Source organism: Camelus bactrianus, chromosome 9 (genome assembly GCF_048773025.1).
Source record: "Camelus bactrianus isolate YW-2024 breed Bactrian camel chromosome 9, ASM4877302v1, whole genome shotgun sequence".
Lineage (NCBI taxonomy): Eukaryota > Metazoa > Chordata > Mammalia > Artiodactyla > Camelidae > Camelus > Camelus bactrianus.
The window spans coordinates 32443283-32465763 of record NC_133547.1 but is presented as its reverse complement, the minus strand read 5'-3'; the positions used below and the strand labels follow the sequence as shown (position 1 = coordinate 32465763).

Here is a 22481-nt window from a genome sequence, read left to right as displayed (position 1 = left end):
AAATCCGTTCAAATAGGTATTATTATTTCCATTTCACAGATGGGAAAGCTAGGTCTCTGAAAGGTTAAATTGTATGTGAAAATTTCAGTTGTTACGGTGCTCACCTTCAAACATTTGACATTCACACTACCCTACTGTGAAGTCCACGCTGCCACACAGCTTCCTGCCCAACAAAGCTGAAGACATATATCATTGAATTCATGACTTGCACAGATCCCACTTGGACATAAAAACTGATTGCTGATAACCTCCTGTTAAAAAACAAAAGCTGTCTATAACCATCCTGAAAGAAAGAAACTAGAACATAATTCAACCTTGGCACCAGGTCCGTCTAACAATCTAACAGCATAGAGCTTTAAATAGCCTAGTACTTTATCCAAGTAAGTAAGTCAATATTTAAATAAACACTGAAATAATGTGTAAAATACATTTTGTAGGTGTCCCGAATCCAACCCATTGAGAATGGTCAAGAAGAAAATTCACAGGGAACGTCCTTTAAAGACTGTCTTGCAAGGCTCTTCAGCTGGATAATGGGACTCAGCCACTGTGAACACCTTCAATTAAGGCAATAAACGTATGTGCGCTCGAGCGCACTGGGGTTGGAGTTGGGTTGCAAATCTAAGGCAAATATAAAAAAAAAAAAAAAATGCGTCCTTCTCTGCAGGTTTCCATTACAACCAAAAGGGATCCAGATACTTGGTGGTTTTGGTTGTCATTGTTATTTTTATTATTTAGCATTCAAATATATATTGTTTTTTCACTGATTTTTTTTACCCATTAATGGGAATTTAGCATTCCTCAACCAAATAGCCCTTAATTTTAGTGACTTTTTTGTTTTCTTCCCTGAAGTGCTCTTTTTGCATTTCTCTCTATTTTTTCAGAGAAGTAGCAGATCTTGTTAGGTGGCAAGTTGTCACCAAATTGTCATGTCATAAATAAATGACAGTTTTTAAGTAACTTTTTAAAATTACAAAGTGTCATTTTATACAAATGGAGGTTTAGAATAAATAGTAAAATGGAGATTTTCACATAGAACTTAAAGCTTCAAAAATTGGCGTAGAGACTTAGTGTTTGCCGAAACTGCTTTTCAGAAACACATGCTTACGGTTCCATGGGACCTCTGCACTCAAGGACTGGATTCAGTATTTTGCTCACTGGTTTGCTGTGGACTTGAATGAACAATTTCTAATGGATGTAGCATAGTCTGATCTTCAACTCTTTGGACTCAAGCTCTGTTATCTCCACTATGAGCCTCTGCATGCAATCGCACTGATAAATTATATGACCACTTTTTTCTTGTGACTCGGAATTAAGCTTTTATGCATGAGTTTTGGTTTGCTTACTGAGTGTTTGCACTATCGTCTACTAATAAGATTTATTTAGTGTTGCATATTAGGAAATCAGCCAGATTCAAAGAAAACCTTTGTCACCGAATTTGCTTCATAGGGAGTCCATTTCTCAAGACAGGTGATCTGAAAAATACCAAGTGCAATTCTAGTTTGGTTTTTTTTTTTATATTACTGAGAAAAATGTCAATGGGGACGTGAGCAACATCATAACTTCCTGCACTGGGATTTGAATATTTCAAATCATTGCATTTACATTCAGGTAATTGTTATAATATAGAATCACAGAGTTTTATAGATGGTAAGGACCTTCTTATCCTTTCTCTAGATTCTTTCAGGGGAAAACACCCCTGTACTAGACGAGAATTCAACTTACTTCTTAAAGCCTGCTGAGATTAATAATCCATCTCTTTCCCTCTGTGGTGTGGGTTCATTTGCTCTCAGTGACATTAAAGAGTAGATGGCCCCTGTGCTCTCTGTGTTTCTTTCATTTACTTAGAAACTACTATTAAACCTCCCTTTAATTGTCTCTTCCCTATGCACAGTCACTTCAGTGTTTTATTTCATCTGTTTCTCTCTCAACGACCACCTTTAAATGATAAGCCCTGAGCAGAACGCTTCTAATTCCAGTCAGATAGGAAAAATCATCTTAGAACTTCAGTGTGATGTGAAAACAAAAGGGTGCTAATTGGGAAAAAGCAGGAATTTCCCCAGAGCCCTGGGATCTAAAAGTGGAGTCAGCCTGGAAACAAACTGTTACCCTCGGAATTTAACCTGGTAATGACTTTGCATAAAGAAAAGGGCAATACTATTTGGAATTTACGGACAGTGAAGGGAAGATCCAGGCCACTGAAATGTGCTTTTAAATGCCAAGACTGAACCCAGAGTTTCCTGGATCTCAACAGCACACAGAGTCATCTGTCCAATGCTTTCTAAGGGGCCCTTGTCTCGCTGTGTGGGAAGCCCCGGTTTAAGCCTCCTGTTCTTGTAGAGATGACGAGCACCCCATTGCCCTCATCATGCCCAGGCTTAGGTGGTAATTTGTGTGGTCTCCCTACAGCCACTGCACGTTTCTTTGTCACTCTCTCCAGCTTGTGCCTGTCACTTAGTTTTCCGTCTGCGTCTGTTCTCCCTTGCTTTGATTATTGGTGATTTGTTCCTTTGTTTCTTTGCTTTATTAAGGTCTTTTAATATTTCAGTTCTCCTGCCAAGGTGATGGTTGTCCCCTTCACTCAGGATCATCTTAGCAAATGTAATGAGCCTTGTGGACACATTATTTAGGTTAAGGGAACAGTGATACTTAGGCCAGTGGCCTTTGAAGCACGATTCATTTTCTCTCTTTTTTAAAATCTCCCTTCCTTTCTTTCTACTGTCACTTCTTCACCCTTTTTCTACCCACCGGTCACCACTGACTGATTAATCTTCAGTTTATGTCTTAACATCTTCCCAGCAATTCCTAGGTGCTCGATCCTGCCCAGAGGAGTGACAATTTTGTCAGTTTTACACTGAAACACTGTATATCACATTGTATTTTCTCAGTTCCCAGATTTCAAGTCCCCATGGGGCCACTGGAAATAAAACTATGATGTTCTGTCTCCACCATTCTTAGGCCTTTCATTCAGTCACAGTAGGTTACATAACTCTGACAAATCTTTTTTTGTCCTGAAGTCACACTTGTGCTTTTGTAAGGAAAACTCAAGAAAACTTGGAGATGGGCTGCTGAATTCATCAACATTTTCATCATGGAGTTTTTAAATGGGAACTTAAAGTTTCTAAGGTTGGATCAGGAGTTAGTGAAGAAGTCAGCGTGCTCTGCTCCCTACTAATTCTTACCAATATTGTTTTTTCTCTGGGTTTAAGTGGGCCCAGCCTAGAAAATAATGCCATAAGCAGTCATCAGTGATAGCCTTCTAGTTGTGGTTAATATGCCTCAATTCAGTGAAAATGAATTTTAATTTATTCACACACATTTTAAAAATGTTTTAGCTATTTAAGACACTTTAACTTGAAAACAGCTTCATATACATGGAAGAAATCTCATGGCCTGCATTCATTCCATGAAATTTTATTTATGACGTCTTTAAAGAGTCAAAACTACTCTGAAAAATATTCAAAACAGAGAATACGCTGTTTTAAAAAACCCTTTGTAATGCTGCTGTTACTGGTTGGGGCTGACACTTACACTAGCTCTTGACGTGACCTACATGTGACATGATTAATTATGTCATTGATTTTCTGCTGCAGTATTTCAGCAGCCCTGGTATGGCCGATTGCATGTCTGAAACCATTTAAATATTAGCCGTCCCATATGGTTTCTTTGTACACAATTCTGTTGCTTAAAAAAAAAAAAAAAAAAGTCAAAAGTCTCTGAGAAGAATTCCCTGGTTGAGGTAAACACAGAGATTGCGGTCTGCAGTCTGGAGTCATGCATCAGAAATGAAGTGTTTGAGTAGATCTTTGTCAACCAGCAAATGCCATTTCAGTCTGAACATTTCACCACTCATCTCTGCCATCTGTCTCACAGGGAGCAATTAATCTGAAACTCCAACGTGCAGCAATCAAATTCCATGAACACTGAACAGAATATTAACGTGCCCAGCTTTGCCACTGTCATCTCTCCACATTTCAGTGTTAATTTTGACTAAGGCAAATGTAACATTATAATCTATTTGGTTAATTAAGAACCTTGAATAAACTATATAATGAGCAGCTTAATTTATGGACTCATACATGCAACTCATTCTACTAAAGCTGTATTTTTATTTTTATTTATTTATTTATTTATTTTTGCAATTTAAACCTCTATGAGCTAGTTTTATCTCCGGCTAATGATTATTTGTAAAAGCACTAAAACTTTGATGAGGCCAGTTTTCCCAGGGCTCTGACTCTGCAATTCCCTTCTCTCTGTGCAGAACCACATCACCGCCTTCGCAGAAGTCACATGATATTGAAGGAGATGGTCCTTCACTGCACTGGACGTCATCCCTCTTCACCGTCCATTCATAACACCCGAAGTGTGTTTGATTACAGAAGCCGTTTCTAAAGTTGTCCGATCGTTTTTATAATTTAAAAATCAGTGTCAACGTCTCTGTTTCCCCCGCTAGACTGTGAGCTCCTCAAGGGCAGGACCGTGTCTTTTCTCTTCTCTGTGTCCCCAGCACTTAGAGCAACGCCTCACACAAAGTAGGTGTTCAGCAAAACGTGATGACCGATGAACAAATTCATTCTGAAATAAAACGTTCACTTTAGTTTCTCACAGAATCCCTGGGCTCTGTGAAAAGAAACCTCTACACGAGTCATCTTTGTGTAAGAAATCCCTCCACTGGGGGCTAGTTAGCTTTTTAATTTTTCATATCTCTTCTTATTTGGCAGTAGACCATGTTTCATTTGAAGTGGACTTTGAACGTCATGGGGGTTTTTATCTTATGATTTAGCATGACCTTGTTTCCGTTCTAACAGATTTCAGTGTGTGAAATTACTTTTAGAAAGTATGTTCTGTACTAAAATAATGTTTGCACATTATATTATGCTCTATTTCACTTAAAATACCATTCATACTATAAATTCTAAGACTGGTGCTTCTGCTTTTGAAGGGGAAAATGCCAATTTTTACTGTAATAAGTAATGTATCATAATTAAAAATTATTTATTTGGATTTTTGTTCCTGAGAATTGTGGCTTAATTGTTAACTTGTAGTTTTTGAACTTGGGGAGTGTGTAGAATAGTCTGAGTGAGTAAATCCAGCAAAGGTACCTATTTATTGAGCAATTTTCCACTGATAACAGTGTCTAAAGAGGTCAGAGTCTCCATTCTTAGGCTGTTTACTAGTCAAGTTTCCACATAATTTAAATAGGAAAGAATCACACCCTGACAACGTAATTTAAATTATATAAATGCAAGAAATGTACCTAACGAATTTTACTTCGCGTATGTGTGCTACTTTATAGTTACAAAATACATTATCATTTTTTTATTTCATTTAATCCTCACAATAACCTTGGGTGAACATTAAAAGGATGACTTTACTTTTACAGGTGAGAAAAATGAAGACAAGGCGGGGTAAATAATGTGCCCAGTTCCACACACCTAGTAAGAGGCGGTTAAAATTTAAATTCTGATGTTCTGACCCTGAACCAGTATTCTTTTTAAATACACCACAGCTGACATATCATTCTGGACACGTCGAGGCCTTTCAGAGGTCAGTGGAGTCTTGGGCAACTACCCATGTTTTTGAAAAATCAAGAAATGCCAAAATAGAGTTACAGAAGTTCTGCTGTACTTTGAACATTTGTGTTTTAAGAATGAACACTTTTCAAAACACAACAACATACTAACCAGGTTATAATCCTATTTAAAAAGAATGTCAAGAGTATAGGTGTGAGGTCTTTTGTGAAGTCAAAACCTGAATCTCATGTCTCTCCTGCAACCTTCACCCCCATGCCCTGGTCCCCACTCGTCAGGAGAGGCCCCGAGGGACACACTTTACATTCAGCATGTAGAATTAAGGACAAAAATCATGACACTATAATGAAGATGAACTGGCCTATGAGAAAACCACTCAATGTACTCTTCCACAATAACGTCATAATTTTTAAAGCTGCATAGAGTAGCTTTGTCTTTTAAGAGAAGTCGTTAGTTGCTGAAAATATTCTTCCTAACCTTGACAGAACTAAAGGAAATAAACTTTTAATTTTCTCTGTAATTCCGACAGAAATCAGAAAATAAACATAACCAAAGACGTGCCCATTATTCCCAAAATAGACATCACTTACTCTTTTTCATCACTGTGGGAGTTAAAATGCTTTTAGAAGGGCCAAAAAAAAAAAAAAAAAAAAAGATTCCTATTTCTACCTTTTAGAATCCTATAGCAAATTCAATTCTGGTGGAAATTTAGAACGCAAAAAAGCTTAGAATGCCTTGACCCTCTTTAAAGACTTTGTAGGCAATAACAGTGATGGGGCATTCACTTACGGGAAACAAAAGTGGAAGGGAGGCAGGATTACCAGTAAGACTTAAAGACTTAGATGAGATCTCTCGGTCTGGCCTCAGCTTTCAAGGACCCAATTAGTCACTGTTTTCCTGTTGGAAACCTTACCTGTACATGCATACAGATGTCGTCTCTTTGTACCATGCTAAACCTGGTCTGAATTCAGGAGTTAGAAATTCCTCAGAAATCCAGATGTAAACCAGGATCAGAATAAGGCCATCTGCAACATTTAAATGTCATGGACCCAAGATTGTGCAATGAATGATCTTGCCATGAAGGAAATTCAAAAGAATAAGAAGATACACACGCATAAGGCAAAAAGGCAGCAAAGGGCCCTTACCCACAATGCCATTACTGAGAATAATGAAAAACGCGTTCAAGAAAATGTCAACTTGTAAATATGTACATATACAGTCTAGTAAAAGCAGGCAAACACGTATCTTTCTGATAAAGACATCTTTTTGTTCTCCTTACTGGGGGGCCCAGGTCAGTATAAATTGGTCAGTCTGAAAATTCCAGTAGTCTCTGTTTGCATGGCAGAAATCCTGCACATGTTTTATCTGATTCCTAAGATTACTTAAAAGGCTCTTTTATGTTAAAAAGAGAGGTGAACCTTCTTCGGCAGACTCTGTCTATTCCACTTCCAGCGGGACCTCTCTTTTCTCAGGATCTATCCTAGCCAAATACCTCGCTTACATTTACCACACGGGTTCCTTTGGGAGAGAATTCTCTGCTGTGCATTGTATTTTTCAAATAAAATTTTAAAAACTAAATTTAAAAAAATTAAGTTTGATTTTCTTCCCCCATGTATTAATTCTTTCTCGGGGACAGAGGAATAAAGAATGTCTGCTACTGTGCTGGAAGTCAGATTGTCAGGGGGACTGGAGAATGTTTAGAAGGGGGTCCCGGTGGGTCAGACTGGACCAGTTCCTTGGGCGGCTCAGTGACCCTCTGCATCCCACAGGCCATCCTGGGGTCTTACCAACCTCCTTACTGATGAATCACACCGCCCTGGAGACGACCTGGGATACTGAGCGGGTACCCAGTCTGTTCCGTTATCTGCCTCCATGTATGAACAAGGTGCTAACAAATTGATGCAAATGACCTTGTTCCTGCCTCTAGGGCCCCACTTATTAAATGTTTATTGCCTGCTCTAGAAACGTGCCCTGGACGAACACCGAGTCGTTCTATTTATGCCTTGCAAACACTGACCTCCTATTTGGCAGGCATGGTCTTTCTAATGAATTTTGTGAGTGTTGATTCTTTTAAAATAACAATTAGGGACATTTCTTCCCCATTTTAGGTGAATGATTCTCTTCTAAAAAGAAAATATAAGAGTTTTCAAATTCTTCTTTCCTGTCCCCTTCACTTCAGAGTCCAGCTGACAGAGCCTCGGTACATGGTCGAGTTGTAATAAAAATTGTTTGCTCTCCTTGCCCCAAGAGTTGTAAGCCATGGATAGAATGTAGGCTCTAAATTCTAAACTCAGGCTGCCATGTTCAAGTCTGGGGACTTACAAGGACCTCCAGATTAAAAAAAAAAAAAAAAATATATATATATATATACACACACACACACACATATATATATTTTATATATAGATGGATGGGCACACGACGACCTCCAACATTCAGACAGAAACTCAAAATTCACACCTCAAAGATGTCAGTGTTAACGAGGGTGATTCTTACAACACTATCCTTTGGCCTGTTCATCTTCATATTATTGCCTTTATAAATACATTTCTATTTTCATTTTGCACTGAAACACTATCACTTGTAGAAAAAGGGAATTCTTTTTTCTTCCCAGGAGGGAAGAAAGTGCATTTTTAATTTGATATTTAAAAAAAAAGGAAAACCTTCCCAAACTTTGAGATACTTTGAATATTAATCATTCCCCTAGAGGCATTGCTCTTGCTCAAGAAGCAAGAGCTTTCAGCCTTGCTTTCAGCCTTCATTCATCCAGCAAATATTTATAGAGTGATTCTGTACACCAGGTAACTTGCCACGTGCGGACTGATCAGTGGTTAGAAAGAGAGACGTGGTCCCTACTTCTCCAGACTGGGTATTTCAGCAGCCCTGACACTGGTGGTGCTCTAAGAGGTCTGTTTAAAGTTAAGGTGGGAGAATTGGCTTGGAGTTTGACTCTCAAGACTAAGCAAAGGACATTTTTATTGATTACAACAGCTAAAGTTAAAAAAAAAAAAACCTCTCTCTATAAACATCATTGTATAATTCAACTATTGTTAAGCTTTAAAAAGAAGTCCTAAATATTATAATAATAAGTACCCACTACTCCTCACAAACCTATGATTTACCCGAGCCATTATTCTAGTCTAAGCTGAGTTCACTCACGCATCCCTGACCACAGACTTCGTGCAGCTAAACTTAAAAATGTTCAGGCAGTGCCCAACTGAGCTGAGTTCCTCAGTGTGCTGAGTGTGGGTTTCTCCTGCTTATCAACAGGAGATGACAACAAACAGCAGGCTCATTGTATCTGAGCCAGAAGAGCCTCCCCAGTCTCCAGCTGTACCCCAAAGCCCCTTTGAGATAAACTGGCTTGTGAACTGCACATCCGGTACTCAACTGAGAGCAACGGGGAGTTCACTGAAGCTCTCCTCGGTTCTCCCAGAAAAAGCCTTCTAGGTCTTCTGTAAGCACAAAAGGGGGGGCGGGGAGAGAAGGAGAAAAAACATCTGTGCAAAAAGAGGAGGAAATAGATCACAGCAAAAGAATAACCCCCCCAAAAGAGAAAAAGAATAATTGAAATATAAGACCAGCTTATGATACATTGATGTGTGTGTGTGTTGTGTGTGTGCTCCTTTTGTGCAACTCTGATTTTCAGAACTCCAATTACCACGATGCTATGGACTAAATATTCACGCCCCCCCCCCCAAATTCGTATGTTAAAGCCTGAACCCCCTGTGTGACGGTATTTGGAGATGGGGGCTTTGGGAGCTAATCAGGTCACACGGTGGAGCCCTCTTGTTGTTGGTGCCCTTATGAGAGAGCTCGCTGCCTGGATCGCTGCTCTCCACCGGGTGAGGATAGAAGATGGCTGTCTGCAAACCAGGAAGATGGCTCTCGTCAGACACCAGATCTGCGGGCACCTTGATCTTGGACTTCACAGCCTCTGGTCCTGTGAGAAATAAATATTCATTGTTAATGTTTGTTATTACCCAGTCTGCAGTATTCTGTTAGAGCAGCTCAAACTATCTAAGAGACATGGTTTAGTTTAACAACACCACTCCCTCAACAACAGGGTTCAAATTTTACTGGTATAACTGAGTAATTGCACAAAGTACAATGTTACTGACAGTTCTTCAGTTCGTAAATCACTCAGTAAACAGCACACACACATAATGATCAGTGACCCATCATGTCACTTTTTTTGAGTCGGCTAGTGGTCACTGCCCACGTGTCATTCTGTTGTCACACAGACAACAAAGCACACCGTTGTGTTGATCTCTTGCCTCCCAGGGAGAAATCCATGTGACATTTTAAAAAAAATACACAATTGAAAAAGGGAACAAGCTAACAAAGATGGAAGTGCAGCAAAGAAGAAAATATGGTAACACAGAAAGTGAAATTCCAATCAAACGTAGATGGGACAATAGAAGACAGCTGACCGCAGGAATGCTGACACCAGCACCCTGTCTGGGAGCCTCCAGAAATGCAGCGAGAGGAATTGAGTACATGTGAGTGTATTGATAAAAATGAGGAAAGCGACTGTTAGGAAAGTGACGGTATCCCAGAGGAAGTGATTCTGGCAGAAAAACTTTACATTAAAGGAACTCTGAGAGATATTTCACAGCATTGAAAGTGCAAAGGATAAAATATTAGTAAGCTTAGAAAGGTGTAGGACACTTAGCCAAGGCAGAGAGAAAACAGTCACCGTGCATTCAGGTATATGACAGGAGGAAGGCAGCGAGCCGGTTCAAACTGCGCTGGATAAATTTTTTACAAAGAAATAAAACATTTAATTCTCAATATTCCTAATATTTTAAGTCACTGTGTACTAAATAAATACTAGTTTTGCTAATTTTTTCGTTTCCCTACACATTTTTAAATTCTTATTTTTTATTTATGTGTAGTCAATTTACAGTGTTAGTTTCAGCTGTACAGCAAAGCGATTCCGTTATACCTGTACATACATATATACATACAGATTTTTCTCAGGTTCTTTTGCCTTACAGCTCATCACAAGAAATTGAATACAGTTCCCTGTGCGATACAGTAGGTCCTTATTTTTTATCTATTGTATATATAATAGTGTATATCTGTTAATCCCAAACTCCTAATCTATTTAAAATTGTCAGTAAGAGAGTTCTAAATGTTTTGGGGAAAAAAAAAAAGGTAACAGATTAATTGCACTATTTCCCATTGTTTATTAAGATCTTTTTGCAGGGATTCCGTTTATGTGGTCATTCTTGTAGTCCCACCCTACTGTACAAAGTAAAGACTGCCTGTCTATATGGATATGGAGATACACACATACACACACACACACACACACACACACACACACACACACACCTACCTCTGTATACAACGAGACACCTAAAGAGATCTATATATAAACATATAGAGACATATCTAAAATCTCTAATGTAAATATAATAAAGCTTTATTTTCAAAAGAAACATCTATAATTTATATCAATACATAAGAACTTCATAATCTTATAGTTGCTCATTATTAGATCTTTTTATTGCGGTTGTTCCAACACTTATTTTTATATGATCAAATTAAGAAGTACTGGTCTGTCAGTTACAACATGTCCGTTTCTGGTGTACAGCACAATGTCCCAGCCGTGCATATACATCCTTCACTGAACCACACACAGAAATACTGGTCCCATCAATGGAGAGAAATGCAATTGTGTTCGCGTGCTACTCTCGGCCATTCAGACTATTCAGCAGAAGAGAGATCAAGAAAAGTGATTTTTTTCCAAACCACTCAAGCTTGGTACTTGGGATCATCTTTGTAAATTATATTGTGCACATCCTGGCTCACTACATAAATATACATAATTTAACCTACCCAGCCTGTGGAACATGAATCACTTTTTGGTGCTCTAATAAAATAAACCTCTTGAGTGTTATGAAGAGCTATACAAACTTTCCCTTGATCTTAAGAATTTCAGAAGCTATAACTGTTTATTTGATTTTTTTTTCCTATGCACCTTCTATGGCTTTCTCTGCCCTCTGCTGCTAATTCTTATTATTTCTTGCTTTGAATTTCTCTCTCTCAGCAACCTTCTCAACCAGCTTCCTGTCTGCTATTGTTCTGCAGCTCAGGCTGCCATAACAGAATTCCGCAGGTGGGTGGCTTAAACCACAGAAATGCATGTTCTCACAGTTCTGGAGCCTGGAAGTTCAAGATCAAGGTGCCAGGAAGAGCTCTGGTGAGCTCTTCCTTGGGTTGCAGACGGCTGTCTTCTCTCTGTGACTTCACATGGCCTTCCCGTCCTGCACACCTAGGGAAAGAGAGAGATGGGATTTCTCTTCTTCTTCTCACAAAGACACCAGTTGTCTCAGCTTACAGCCCACTCTTATGACCGCATTTAACCTTCATTAGCTCCCAATAGACCCTATAGCCAAATAGTCACATTGGAGGTTAGGGCTTCAACATACGAATTTGGGGTGGGGATGGGTAACACAATTTAATCTGTAACAGCTACCCACTGCCTCAAGTTTTCATCTTCTACAGTTATGTCCTACAGAAGAATAGATGAATGCCAACAGAACAAAGATAACCAAAAATTAATTTTATTAAATGTAAAATTAAATCAATGGGGCTGAAGTGGACTCTACTCCCTTATGAAATCAAAAGTATGGGTTTGTGACAGACGTTCTCACTGTTGTAACTCTGACTTGTTTGCTGTGCCACCGATTTCACATGGCCCTTTATGGTTTCAGTTTAAGTCATCTGATCATCAAAAGTGGGGCCATGAATTATATACATGTTGTGGATAAGTGCATCTTAAATTAGGGTATTTTTTTCTCACTACTGAAAAGTGAAAAGTGTAACATGAGATTTCTGGATGTTGAGGCATAATCTGCAAGAACTCAGATGTCAAATCATTATGTTTGCTCTCTGAAAATTCTTTTAGCATATGATTCAATATTAATACAGTTTAGTTATAAATGAAACTTAAACCTTGGAGAATCTAAATTGCAATGATCGAACGTGAAACTTCATCGCTATGAAAATTTCAATCACTCTTAGCTAGCTGGCTTTAGTCGTGATTAGCACTTTGTGCTAGGAGATCAACTTGTATATTATACCAGATAAGCCAAATGATAGAGATCTGGTATTTTTTAAAATAGGAAATTCATAAGACATATGGTGACAGCATCTGGGATCATATCCAGACCGTTTTAGATGCCTTTATATATTTACTCTGAATACTTGGTCCTGATTTTGAAATGCTAAAGACATATGGACATACCAGCTGGGCCACCATTAATTGAGATCCTAACACTGTTTTCTTTATAATTTAAAAGGATAACACTGCAATTTTTTTTTTTTTTTTTATTGGCTCTTTCTCATTCAACGGATTTCCAGGAACAGAGTAAGGATAACAGAAGCAATAGTGAAGTGAGTTCTCTTCTGTCCAGATTAATCCAGAGGAAGTCATAGACTTGTTATACACTGTTTATACCCTCATGTAAGTTCATGGTATTTACTTTTGAATTGTGTCCCCCTAAAATTAATATGTTGACGTCCTAACCCCAAATATCTCAGAATGTGACCTTATTTGGAAATAGAGCAGTTGCAGATACAATCAGTTAAGAGGAGGTCAAACTGGAGTGGAGTGGGTCCCCAATCCAATAAGACTGGTGCCCTTATAGGAAGGGGACATTTGGACACAGTGACACCCAGTGAGAATGCCATGTTAGGATAAAAGCAGAGATTCAGGCAATGCTTCTGCATGCCAGGAAACTCCAAACATTTTCAGCAAACTGATAGAGGCTGGAGAGAGACATGGGACAAATTCTCCCTCACAGCTTTCAGAAGGAACCAACTCTGCTGACACCTTGATTTCAGATTTCTAGCCCCTAGAACAGTAAAACAGCATGTTTTTCTTATTTATACCACCCAGTCTATAACACAGCCCTAAAAAACTAATACATCTATTTATTGCCAATGGTGCTCCAGAATAGTGGACACAGCACAGGCAGGATGGAGTGTGAATCTTGGCCTCTCCACTGTCAGTCCTGTGATTTAGACCACGTTATTTAAGCCTACTAACCTTTTTATCAGTCAGGTTACACTAAATTTTACTACAGTAATAATCAACCCTCACATCTCAGCACAGAGGAATTACTGTTTAATTCTGGTTCATATAATAGGTCTACCAAGGGTAACTTAGAGGATCTAATCTCTTTAATAGCCATCATAAATTAAGATACAGGCTGTCAGAGGAAACACTATTTGGAACAAAGGCATTGACTCTGGCAGAGGGGACAGAGTCCAGTGGTGAGTATGCCTGGCTCTTAAAGAGTCTACCCAAAAAACATTACTCTGCTCATTTTCTATTGGCCAAAGCAAATAGACTATGCTTGAATGTGGGAGGGACCCAGAAAGGAAAAGACAGCACCAAATATCTCTAAACTGTCTCCAGCTCCAGCCATCAGTTGACCTGATCATGAACTGAGACTAATTAATTAAAGGCTTCATATTTTCATTCAACTGTGCTCACCTAGGCTCTGCTGTGTGCCAAGCACTGTCCCACATAGCGAGTTTTCATTTTATTGGAGGAGTTAGTAAAGTAAAGAAGGTAGACATGTAGTATCATTTCGGATACCTGCAGTGTTATGAAGAAGAGTGAAGCAGGGGAGGGATACTGGGAGACCCTGGAGCGGTGAGGCATAGCTGGGGCCAGCGTCTTAGGCAATGAGCACAGTGCCTAGCATGGTGCCCAGCGAGCATAGACACCCAAGAAATCTTTCCTCCCTCTCCCCAGCACTCTGGGTCCTTTGCATCAACAACAGAAAACAAAGTGAATTTTGTGACTATTAAATTAGAAAACATAGAAAAAAAAGATTAAAATGCCCAATTCTGGCAAGGATGTAATCTAACTGATACAAGCATATATTTCTGCTGGCAGTGTAAATCCATTTGGAGAGCAATTTGGCAACCCATTTCATGATCCACTAAAATGCTCATAACCCTGACTCAGTCATTTCATTCCTGTGAATCTGTCTCCAAAAGTAATAAAATTTAATAATCACAAAGATGCTTGTTGCAGTGTTATTTGTGATATCAGAAGCAACCCGAATATATATCAAATAGATGAATGGTTAAATGGATTATGGCTTAACTACTATATAGAATATAATGTAGTCATTAAAATGATAATTATGCACATTATGTGGCAACAGGAAAAATGCTTATAGTATAATTTTAAGTTTAAAAGGATGCAAATTATACCCTATAATTACTGTGAGGTAAAAAATCATCTATGTAAATGCATAAGATTTAAAAGAGAATATGGAAAAGTGAAATCTAGAATGTGCCAATTTTTAGCAATTAAAAAATACACTTCAGTCATTTTGTTACCTTTATCAAATGTTTAACAAGCACCTCCACAGTAGTTTTGTTTATATAATGGATTAAAAATTATAATTAAAAGGTCCGTGGAGAACATTACCCTCCATCAATGGATCTGATCTTGATTGAAATCCTAATATGTATGTGCTCTAATCGGACTAAATGTCATCCTATCCCAATTTATAATCCTCAAATTAGCATTTCTATGATTTGTAATATTAAATTACTACTATAAATGATATCTTATATAGTAAACAAACAAACAAAAAAAACCCCTGAAATTTAGTGAGTGATATAATCTGCCAGAATTTATTTCTCATCCTTTACAATAAAATGTGGGTGATTGTTGTTTTCGTTATTGTTGTTTGTGGCACAATTTATTACTGATATCATATTTGGGTACATCAAAGTATTGATTCAACCCCATTGTGACCTCTGTTGAGGTCAAAGCAACCCAAAAAGAAAGCTTCAAAATGTGCAAAAGTAATAAAGATCAAACTTTGCTGATTGAAAATGTATAAATATAAAATATCAGTTATTTCTGAAACATCTCAAGAAAATCCAGCAACTACATGTCCATGTGGTAGGTGTCTGGCATTGATGGTGCTAACCTTCAAAACATAATTACTCCCACGGATTTTAAACTTTAAGATATTTGATGTGTTAATTACTGAAGTTTGGAGGGAAGGAAGTGTCTTTACTGCTTAAAAGGAAACTACGAACTAAAGTCAGTAGTTCTTTAACAAAGGGTCAATTTTGTCTCCTAGAGAACATTCTACAGATGAAATAATTTAGCTTCCTCAATCAGTTGTCTGTGTTGTCCTGTATCTTGAACTTCTCCACTGTCTTTGTATCCTTGCCTTTAGCTACAAACATTCCCAGGATCCTTTGGTGACCATCCAGTCGCCACCTCAAGTTCCCACTTCCCTTCTACCATTTTTCACTTGTTACTGCCAATTTCTCACCTCCCAGTCACTCCACTGCCAACTGGCATATAACCCATCCATTTTTCTTCACTGCAACTGCTCAGATTAACCTCAACCTCCCTTCTGGCTTTCCAGTAGCTAAAGAGACTAGCCTAGAAGCAGTGACACCACAAGAACAGCAAGCACACTCAGTGCCTGCATCTTGGTATTAACATCATTCCCCAGTAAAAGAAACCAACATTCCTCAGAGGAAAGGCTGATTCTAGGACTAGGGTAGGAAATATGCAAGATGAGCTTGGGATATCTTATAGTGCCAGAAGGAAAGGAAGTGATTACACATACACACACGCACACACATACATGCACACACAGAGTGATGGGAGTATGCTGAAGAAAAACAAGGGTGTACTAAAAGAGCTCCCAATGTCTAAAGCTGAAACAATTTAAGCAATAAAAAAAGCAACATTGGATTATAACCCAAAGTATAAAATAATACCAATAACTCCAGGCTGATATAAATAAATGATTGAATAAATAAATGGAGGAGAATAGACAAATCTGTGCAACATAAGTGCAAATAATTTAGGTAGATACCTAAACCTCAGGCGGATGGGGTATAACTCCCCACTCCTTAAGTAGAGACTGAGCTCGGTGACTTCCATCCTAAGAGGAGAGTGGGGAGCTCATACCACTCAGAAACGGAAAAACAAGCAACCCAATCAAAAAATGGACAGAAGACCTAAACAAACATTTCTCCAGTGAAGACATACAAATGGCCAATAGGCACATACGAAAAAGTGTTCAGTATTGCTAATTATCAGAGAAACATAAATCAAAACGGCAATGCGGTATCACCTCATACCAGTCAGAATGGCCATCGTTAAAATGTCCACAAATGAGAAATGCTGGAGAGGCTGTGGAGAAAAGGGAATTCTCTAACACCATTGGTGGGAATTTAGTTTGATGAAGCCATCATGGAAAACAGTATGGAAATTCCTTAAAAAATGAAAAATAGTCTTACCCTATGATCCAGCAATCCCACTCATGGGCATACATCCAGAGGAAACTCTAATTTGAAAAGATACATGCATCCCAGTGTTCATAGTAGCACTATTTACAATAGCCAGGACATGGAAGCAGCCTCAATGTCCATCAACAGATGACTGCACACACACACACACACACACACACACACACACACACAATGGAATACTACTCAGCCACAAAAAGGAAAAAATAATGCTATTTGCAGCAGCATAGATGGACCTGGGGATTGTCATACTAAGTGAAGTAAGCCAGAAAGAGAAATAAAAATGCCATATATCACTTATATGTGGAATCTAAAAAAATGACACAAATGAACTTATTTACAAAACAGAAACAGACTTATGGATATAGAAAACTTATGGTTACCAGAGGAGAAAAGGGCCGGGGGTGGAGAGATAAATTGGGAGTTTGAGATTTGCAGATATTAACTGCTATAAATAAAATAGTTAAATGACAAGGTCTTACCCACAGCACAGGAAACTATATGTGATAGCCTACAATGAAAAAGACTATGAAAAGGAATATAAATACATGTATAACTGAATTACTATGCTGTACACCAGAAATTAATATAACATTGTATACTGACTATACTTCAATTAAAAAAAAAAAAAGAGGACAGCATGGAAAGAGAGGAAGAGGGATGATTTTACAGTGAAGAAACCTATCAAATACCACCTCAGCCAGTTGATCAAAATTAATATCAATAGTCGTAAACCATGTTTACAGTGTGTATCTGCGTATGATGTGATGAGAATCGCATCACCTCTGTGGTCTTCCTGAAACTCATAAACCCAGTCTAATTATGAGAAAAATATCAAACAAATCTCCGCTGAGAGACTTTCTACAAAATACCTGATCAATACTCCTTCACAGCGATCAAGATCATCAAAAATAAGGCAAGTGTGCAAAATAATCACAGCCGTAATTTTCTGTAAGCCTAAGTATTTTGAAATAAAGTTTACTTTAAAATAAGGCTTATTGAAACCAAAAAAAACTGTTCTCAGAGATTAGTCAGTGCATCGTCTACTTTGCTGAACCACGAAAGTCACGAGATAGGCAAAGTCAACGTTCTTTCCTGCCAAGACTTCAATTTCATCTACTACCTGTGACAAGTTACACATAAATACGCCTCACATCTACTTGGAATCCTCTCTATAAGCATTAGCTTATATATCAATTAAGAATTAGAGGTATTTGGTGAAAAAAGGAACGTTGAAGGGAAATAAGTCTCATGCTTCTTGTCTGGATCTGAACTGGTTCTAGAGAACGGAGTGGAGCAGAGTATGGGGAGGGGATTAAGAAGGTCACGCTACCTTGAGGAGGGGTTGGAGAAAATAATGGCGACTAAATGGCTCTTGGTTTTATTGGTGACTCACCAGGTGCCAGCATTGTACACGTGTAAGTCTGCAGGCTCTCTACAAACCACCTTCATTATTAATATTATTATCCCCCATTTGACAAAGAAGGAAAGCATAGCACATATTTAGTAACTTACTCGAGGTGACACAGATAACAAGGTACAAAGCTGAAACTCAAACCCAAGCTGGATTCTCTGGTCTCAGCACCATGAAAACCCTACACCAAAAGCAGACAAAGCCTAACAAAGTAAATTTAAAAAGTGGGCCCATTTTTTTAAGTGATCAATGTGGTGCCTGTTTAAGCAATTGAGTCTGTTTATAAGTGTAAGAAGCACATTGTACAGAGTCAATATAATCAGCATTTGCGGAGACAAGTGAAAAAGGTGTACAGGGACGTGGGGAGGGGAGTGTCAGAGGATGGAGTGGGCAAGATAAAAAGCCTTGGCATTTACATCGTGTAAATCAATTATCTGCTTCAAAATCTTGCTGATGACTGTGAAAGGCAGAGGATATTAAATAAACTGCAATGTAAGTCAGATACATACAGCAGCCTGGAAATAAAATAGTCTAAACAAAAAGTCAATTTTTACAGCAGGAATTTTGAAAATCGTTCAGACAAAATGCACGTCCATATAGATATTATTCAAACTTCTTTTTGGTTCTCAACTAATAACATCACCTGGAAGAGGGAAAGAGCTTTTTAATAGTAAAATATTAACTAATCCCAAACTGATGAACTCAAAATACCACATAGTAGAACATCCCCTTTAACCAAGAACCAAAAGTGTCATCATTTTTAGGCACTTCATTCAAGGGTCTCAGAGACGCACGGAGGGCAGGGCCATGAAGCTCAGGAGATGGCCTGTGTCCTGACTTCTTGTATCTTTGTCCGTGAACTTCAGCCCTTCCCAGTCTCTCTTTTAGCCCCAGAGCTGAGCTATTACCCTCACTTTTTGAACTTGGTGTGAAATTGTGCTGTCTCAGAATCTGGTCTCAGGCGTGAAATGTCAAATTAGTTTCCAATCAATACTAATACCTGCTGCCTTGGTTGCTCAGTGGAGACTGACGGTGACAATGCCTCCAGGCTGCCAGTGGGAAAGAAGCCAGTGACCGATCAGCAATGTCTGCCATGATTGCTGAGGGGCAAATTGTGGGGAAATGCGCCACATTCGGCATCTGTGTCCCCTTGAGCCTCTGTTTCCAGCACTGCCTAAGTGCTATTTGTGTGATTTCCATCCACCTACACAGAAAACAATGAAAGAGTGAACCAACCCTCTGCAAGACCAGGAAGTTGCTCTCCTGTGCAGACTGGGGGTTCTTCCACAGCTGCTAGTGGGCAGAATTTGAACACAACTCCTCCCAGCCCTGGGGGGCCAACCCTGACTCCCGTTTGCTTCTCTCCATGTGATAAGCCGACCCCAAGATCTGCCAAGAGTGTCCGGGACACTGGCCTGGGCGCTTGCCTGATTCTTGCCTACTCTTTCCCTAAACATAGAAGCCACGCCTTTCCTAAAGGGAGCATGATGATAAGTTACTCTTGGTCTGTTTTGCCAAGACTTATCTCCCCAACCCCCACTGTCCATGGCAGACATTGCTAATCCATCACTGACTCTGTTCTCCCTGAACCTGTGTGCAGCTTCAGAATCAGTCTTAACCCAGCGACCCACAGTAGACAGGGAAGGAGCAACCCACTCACAGCTAGGAATCAGGTGGATCTAGCTACCCCATCACCAGGGCAACAGGAATCTGTGTGAAGTATGATTTACTCTAATGAAATTATGTCTGCACTAGGAGAGGTAAATTTACTTCTAGAGTCAGAGAGTATCAAAGCCAGTATATTCTGAGCTATAGCCAGGGCTGAGCATAGACAAAATTATGATGGAGACTAAATTCAGTTTTAAGTTTAACACATGTCCCTCTTTTAATTTCTTCACAATCCAGCCTGCCTAGAGTCCCTCACCACAGTTCCTCCCCTGCCCAAATTCCTTTTCCTTCCGAAGACTTCTTCCACCTCAAACTTAGTAACTCACTATCTCATTCCTTCAAAACTGAGCTTTCAGCTTGAGTACATCCTGGGTATTTAAGAGCTACTGACTGTCTAATTGGGGGGGGGGGATGTCTAGAAAAATATGACCATTAGATAACAGGGGTTCTTCCTGATAGGTAATAAAATATACTGGGCTTGTAAATTTTTGTAGGGCAACACACTGCAGATTGTGACTGCTTGGGTGAAACTTACATGTTATGGGTATGAAATGGTTAAATGGAAAGTCTCAGCAAGGTGGCGCTGTGTTTTAAGTAAATAATTTTAAACCCAACTACAGTAAGTCCGCTGGGAAGTTGGCTACACAGAAAATGGCTTCCAAATAGTAAGGGCAATTAATCATGCTGTAGAGCATCATCAAAGCAAATGAAGTTTTATGGGCATAAGGTTGCCAGATTTAGCAAACTAAAATACAGATACCCAGCTAGCTTTGCGTTTGAGACAAACAATGGATAATTTTTAGTGTAAGTATGCCCTATGCAATGTTTGGGACATACTTATACTAAAAAAATTATTCATTGTTTATCTGAGATTTAAAGTTAACTGCGCATCATGTGTTTTATCTGGTAACTCTATATGAATACTTCCTCTATATCGGGCACAGCATTAAGCATTATATGTACATTTTCTTTTCTCTCGTTCCTACATTCAGATCCTCAGTCACTGGCTATCCAGCTCCTAAGTTTCTCTGTAGCTCTTCAGAGTGTATTTCACACATGCTAACAGTCAGATTCTCCATCACACAGTGTCACTCCTGTCTTTTTTTCTCTGTCTCTCTGCTTTCCTCTTCTACCGAGATAGTCTGGCCACATCAAGCAATAACGCTGGATATTGCCACTCCTGCTGGGTACCACAGCATCTCCTGGGTACGGTACTGCTCCCTAGGAGGCTCTGGCATCAGCGGGCATCTGGCTCTTCCTGTGTTGCTTCAGCTGAGCAGCACCATTCCCTGTGGGCACCACTTATTTTCAGGCACTACTGCAGCCTCTGCTAAGGAGAGCCACGTTCTCCAGGAACGATCTCATCCACTCGACTTTGCCACTCCTTGCCTGGGGAGTGCCGTCTCGGGCCAGGTGTGCTGCCACTTCCTTAAGCCAAAGCACAAAAGCCAGCTGTGTTCTCTGCAGAAACAGAAGAATCCTGCAAACCAATGTGACTTGTCCTTTCTGATGTGAACCCTGAAGAATTTTTGCTTGTTTTCCAGCATCCTGAAGGGCTTTAAGTGAAAGTAGGTAGCACTTAAAACTTTTTATTTCCAGCTCACTCTGTCCTATTGACATGGAGCAGGACCCTCTGGGGCCCTCCCAGGACAGACACCCCTCCCCCATGTCCTCTGCCCGCCTCTTGTCTGTTGAAAAAGTTTAGTCAAAGAATAAGTTTAATCAGAGAAATAAGAAAATACAGAAACAAAGGGAAACAGTCAAGCAAAACAAACTAATGCTAGTTTAGTCATTAAACAAAGTCAACGACCTGTATTTCCTCCTCACAGCCTACGGATAATACTCTGAGCCGTGTCCTTTGAGCTGCCCTGTAGACGCTGAAGCCCCCGCCAGGTGGAAGAAGTGACCTGCGTGACGACAGACTGAGCCACGACGGAAGCAGAACTGGCCTCAGAGAAATGGGAACAAACCGACCCGGGAGCTGAAGACTAACCGCACTGACAACAACCACGATGATGCTGGTCAGACCACATACGACTGACTTCAAGCTGACGGTCAGAGCTGACTGCACTGTTCTGCGCGTAGCCCCCTCCCTCCGCCCGCACACCCCTGAAACCCCCCTTTAAAAGCTCTTGCCCACTCATCAGCCAGGTGGGAGGGGAGCTGGCCTTTGGACAGGAGTCTGCCCTGCCCACCCCAAGCCCCGTGGCCAGCCTCCAGATTAAAGAAAACTTTCCCTTCTACCAATATGTGCCTCTCTTTGCGTTGGCTTCTTCTCACCCAGCAGCAACTTCATTCCACACAGCCCACAGTAGTCAGGCGTGAACTGGTATGGGACCGAGTCTGACATCCCCCTACTCTGCCGAGAACCCTTTCTCTTCTCTTATGAAGGAGGCATTTGTTCCTGAGTGAAGCGCATTTGCTTGCTTATTCCTCACCCTACGATTAATTTTCTCCCAGGAAGTCCCATGATCATCCGGAAATGACCCCAACAGGTGAATATCCAACCCTTGATTATATTTAATCCTTGTGCAACCCAGTTTCTCCTCTAT

General features: G+C 39.7%; 1 protein-coding gene across 4 annotated transcripts in view; it reads left to right on the top strand.

The window, feature by feature from the left end:
• PLPPR5 (phospholipid phosphatase related 5) overlaps positions 1-5001 on the top strand; it is a 102723-nt gene extending 97722 nt beyond the window's left edge. For 2 of the 4 annotated variants that reach the window (XM_045513232.2, XM_045513233.2), the window contains exons 6-7: positions 438-574; positions 4259-5001. In XM_045513232.2, coding sequence (XP_045369188.1) covers positions 438-572 — 135 coding nt within the window. In that variant the 3' untranslated portion in view covers positions 573-574; positions 4259-5001. The remainder of the gene's footprint in view (positions 1-437; positions 575-4258) is intronic. The other 2 variants (XM_045513236.2, XM_010950432.2) reach the window with 1 other exon arrangement.
• The last annotated feature ends 17480 nt before the right edge of the window (positions 5002-22481 follow it).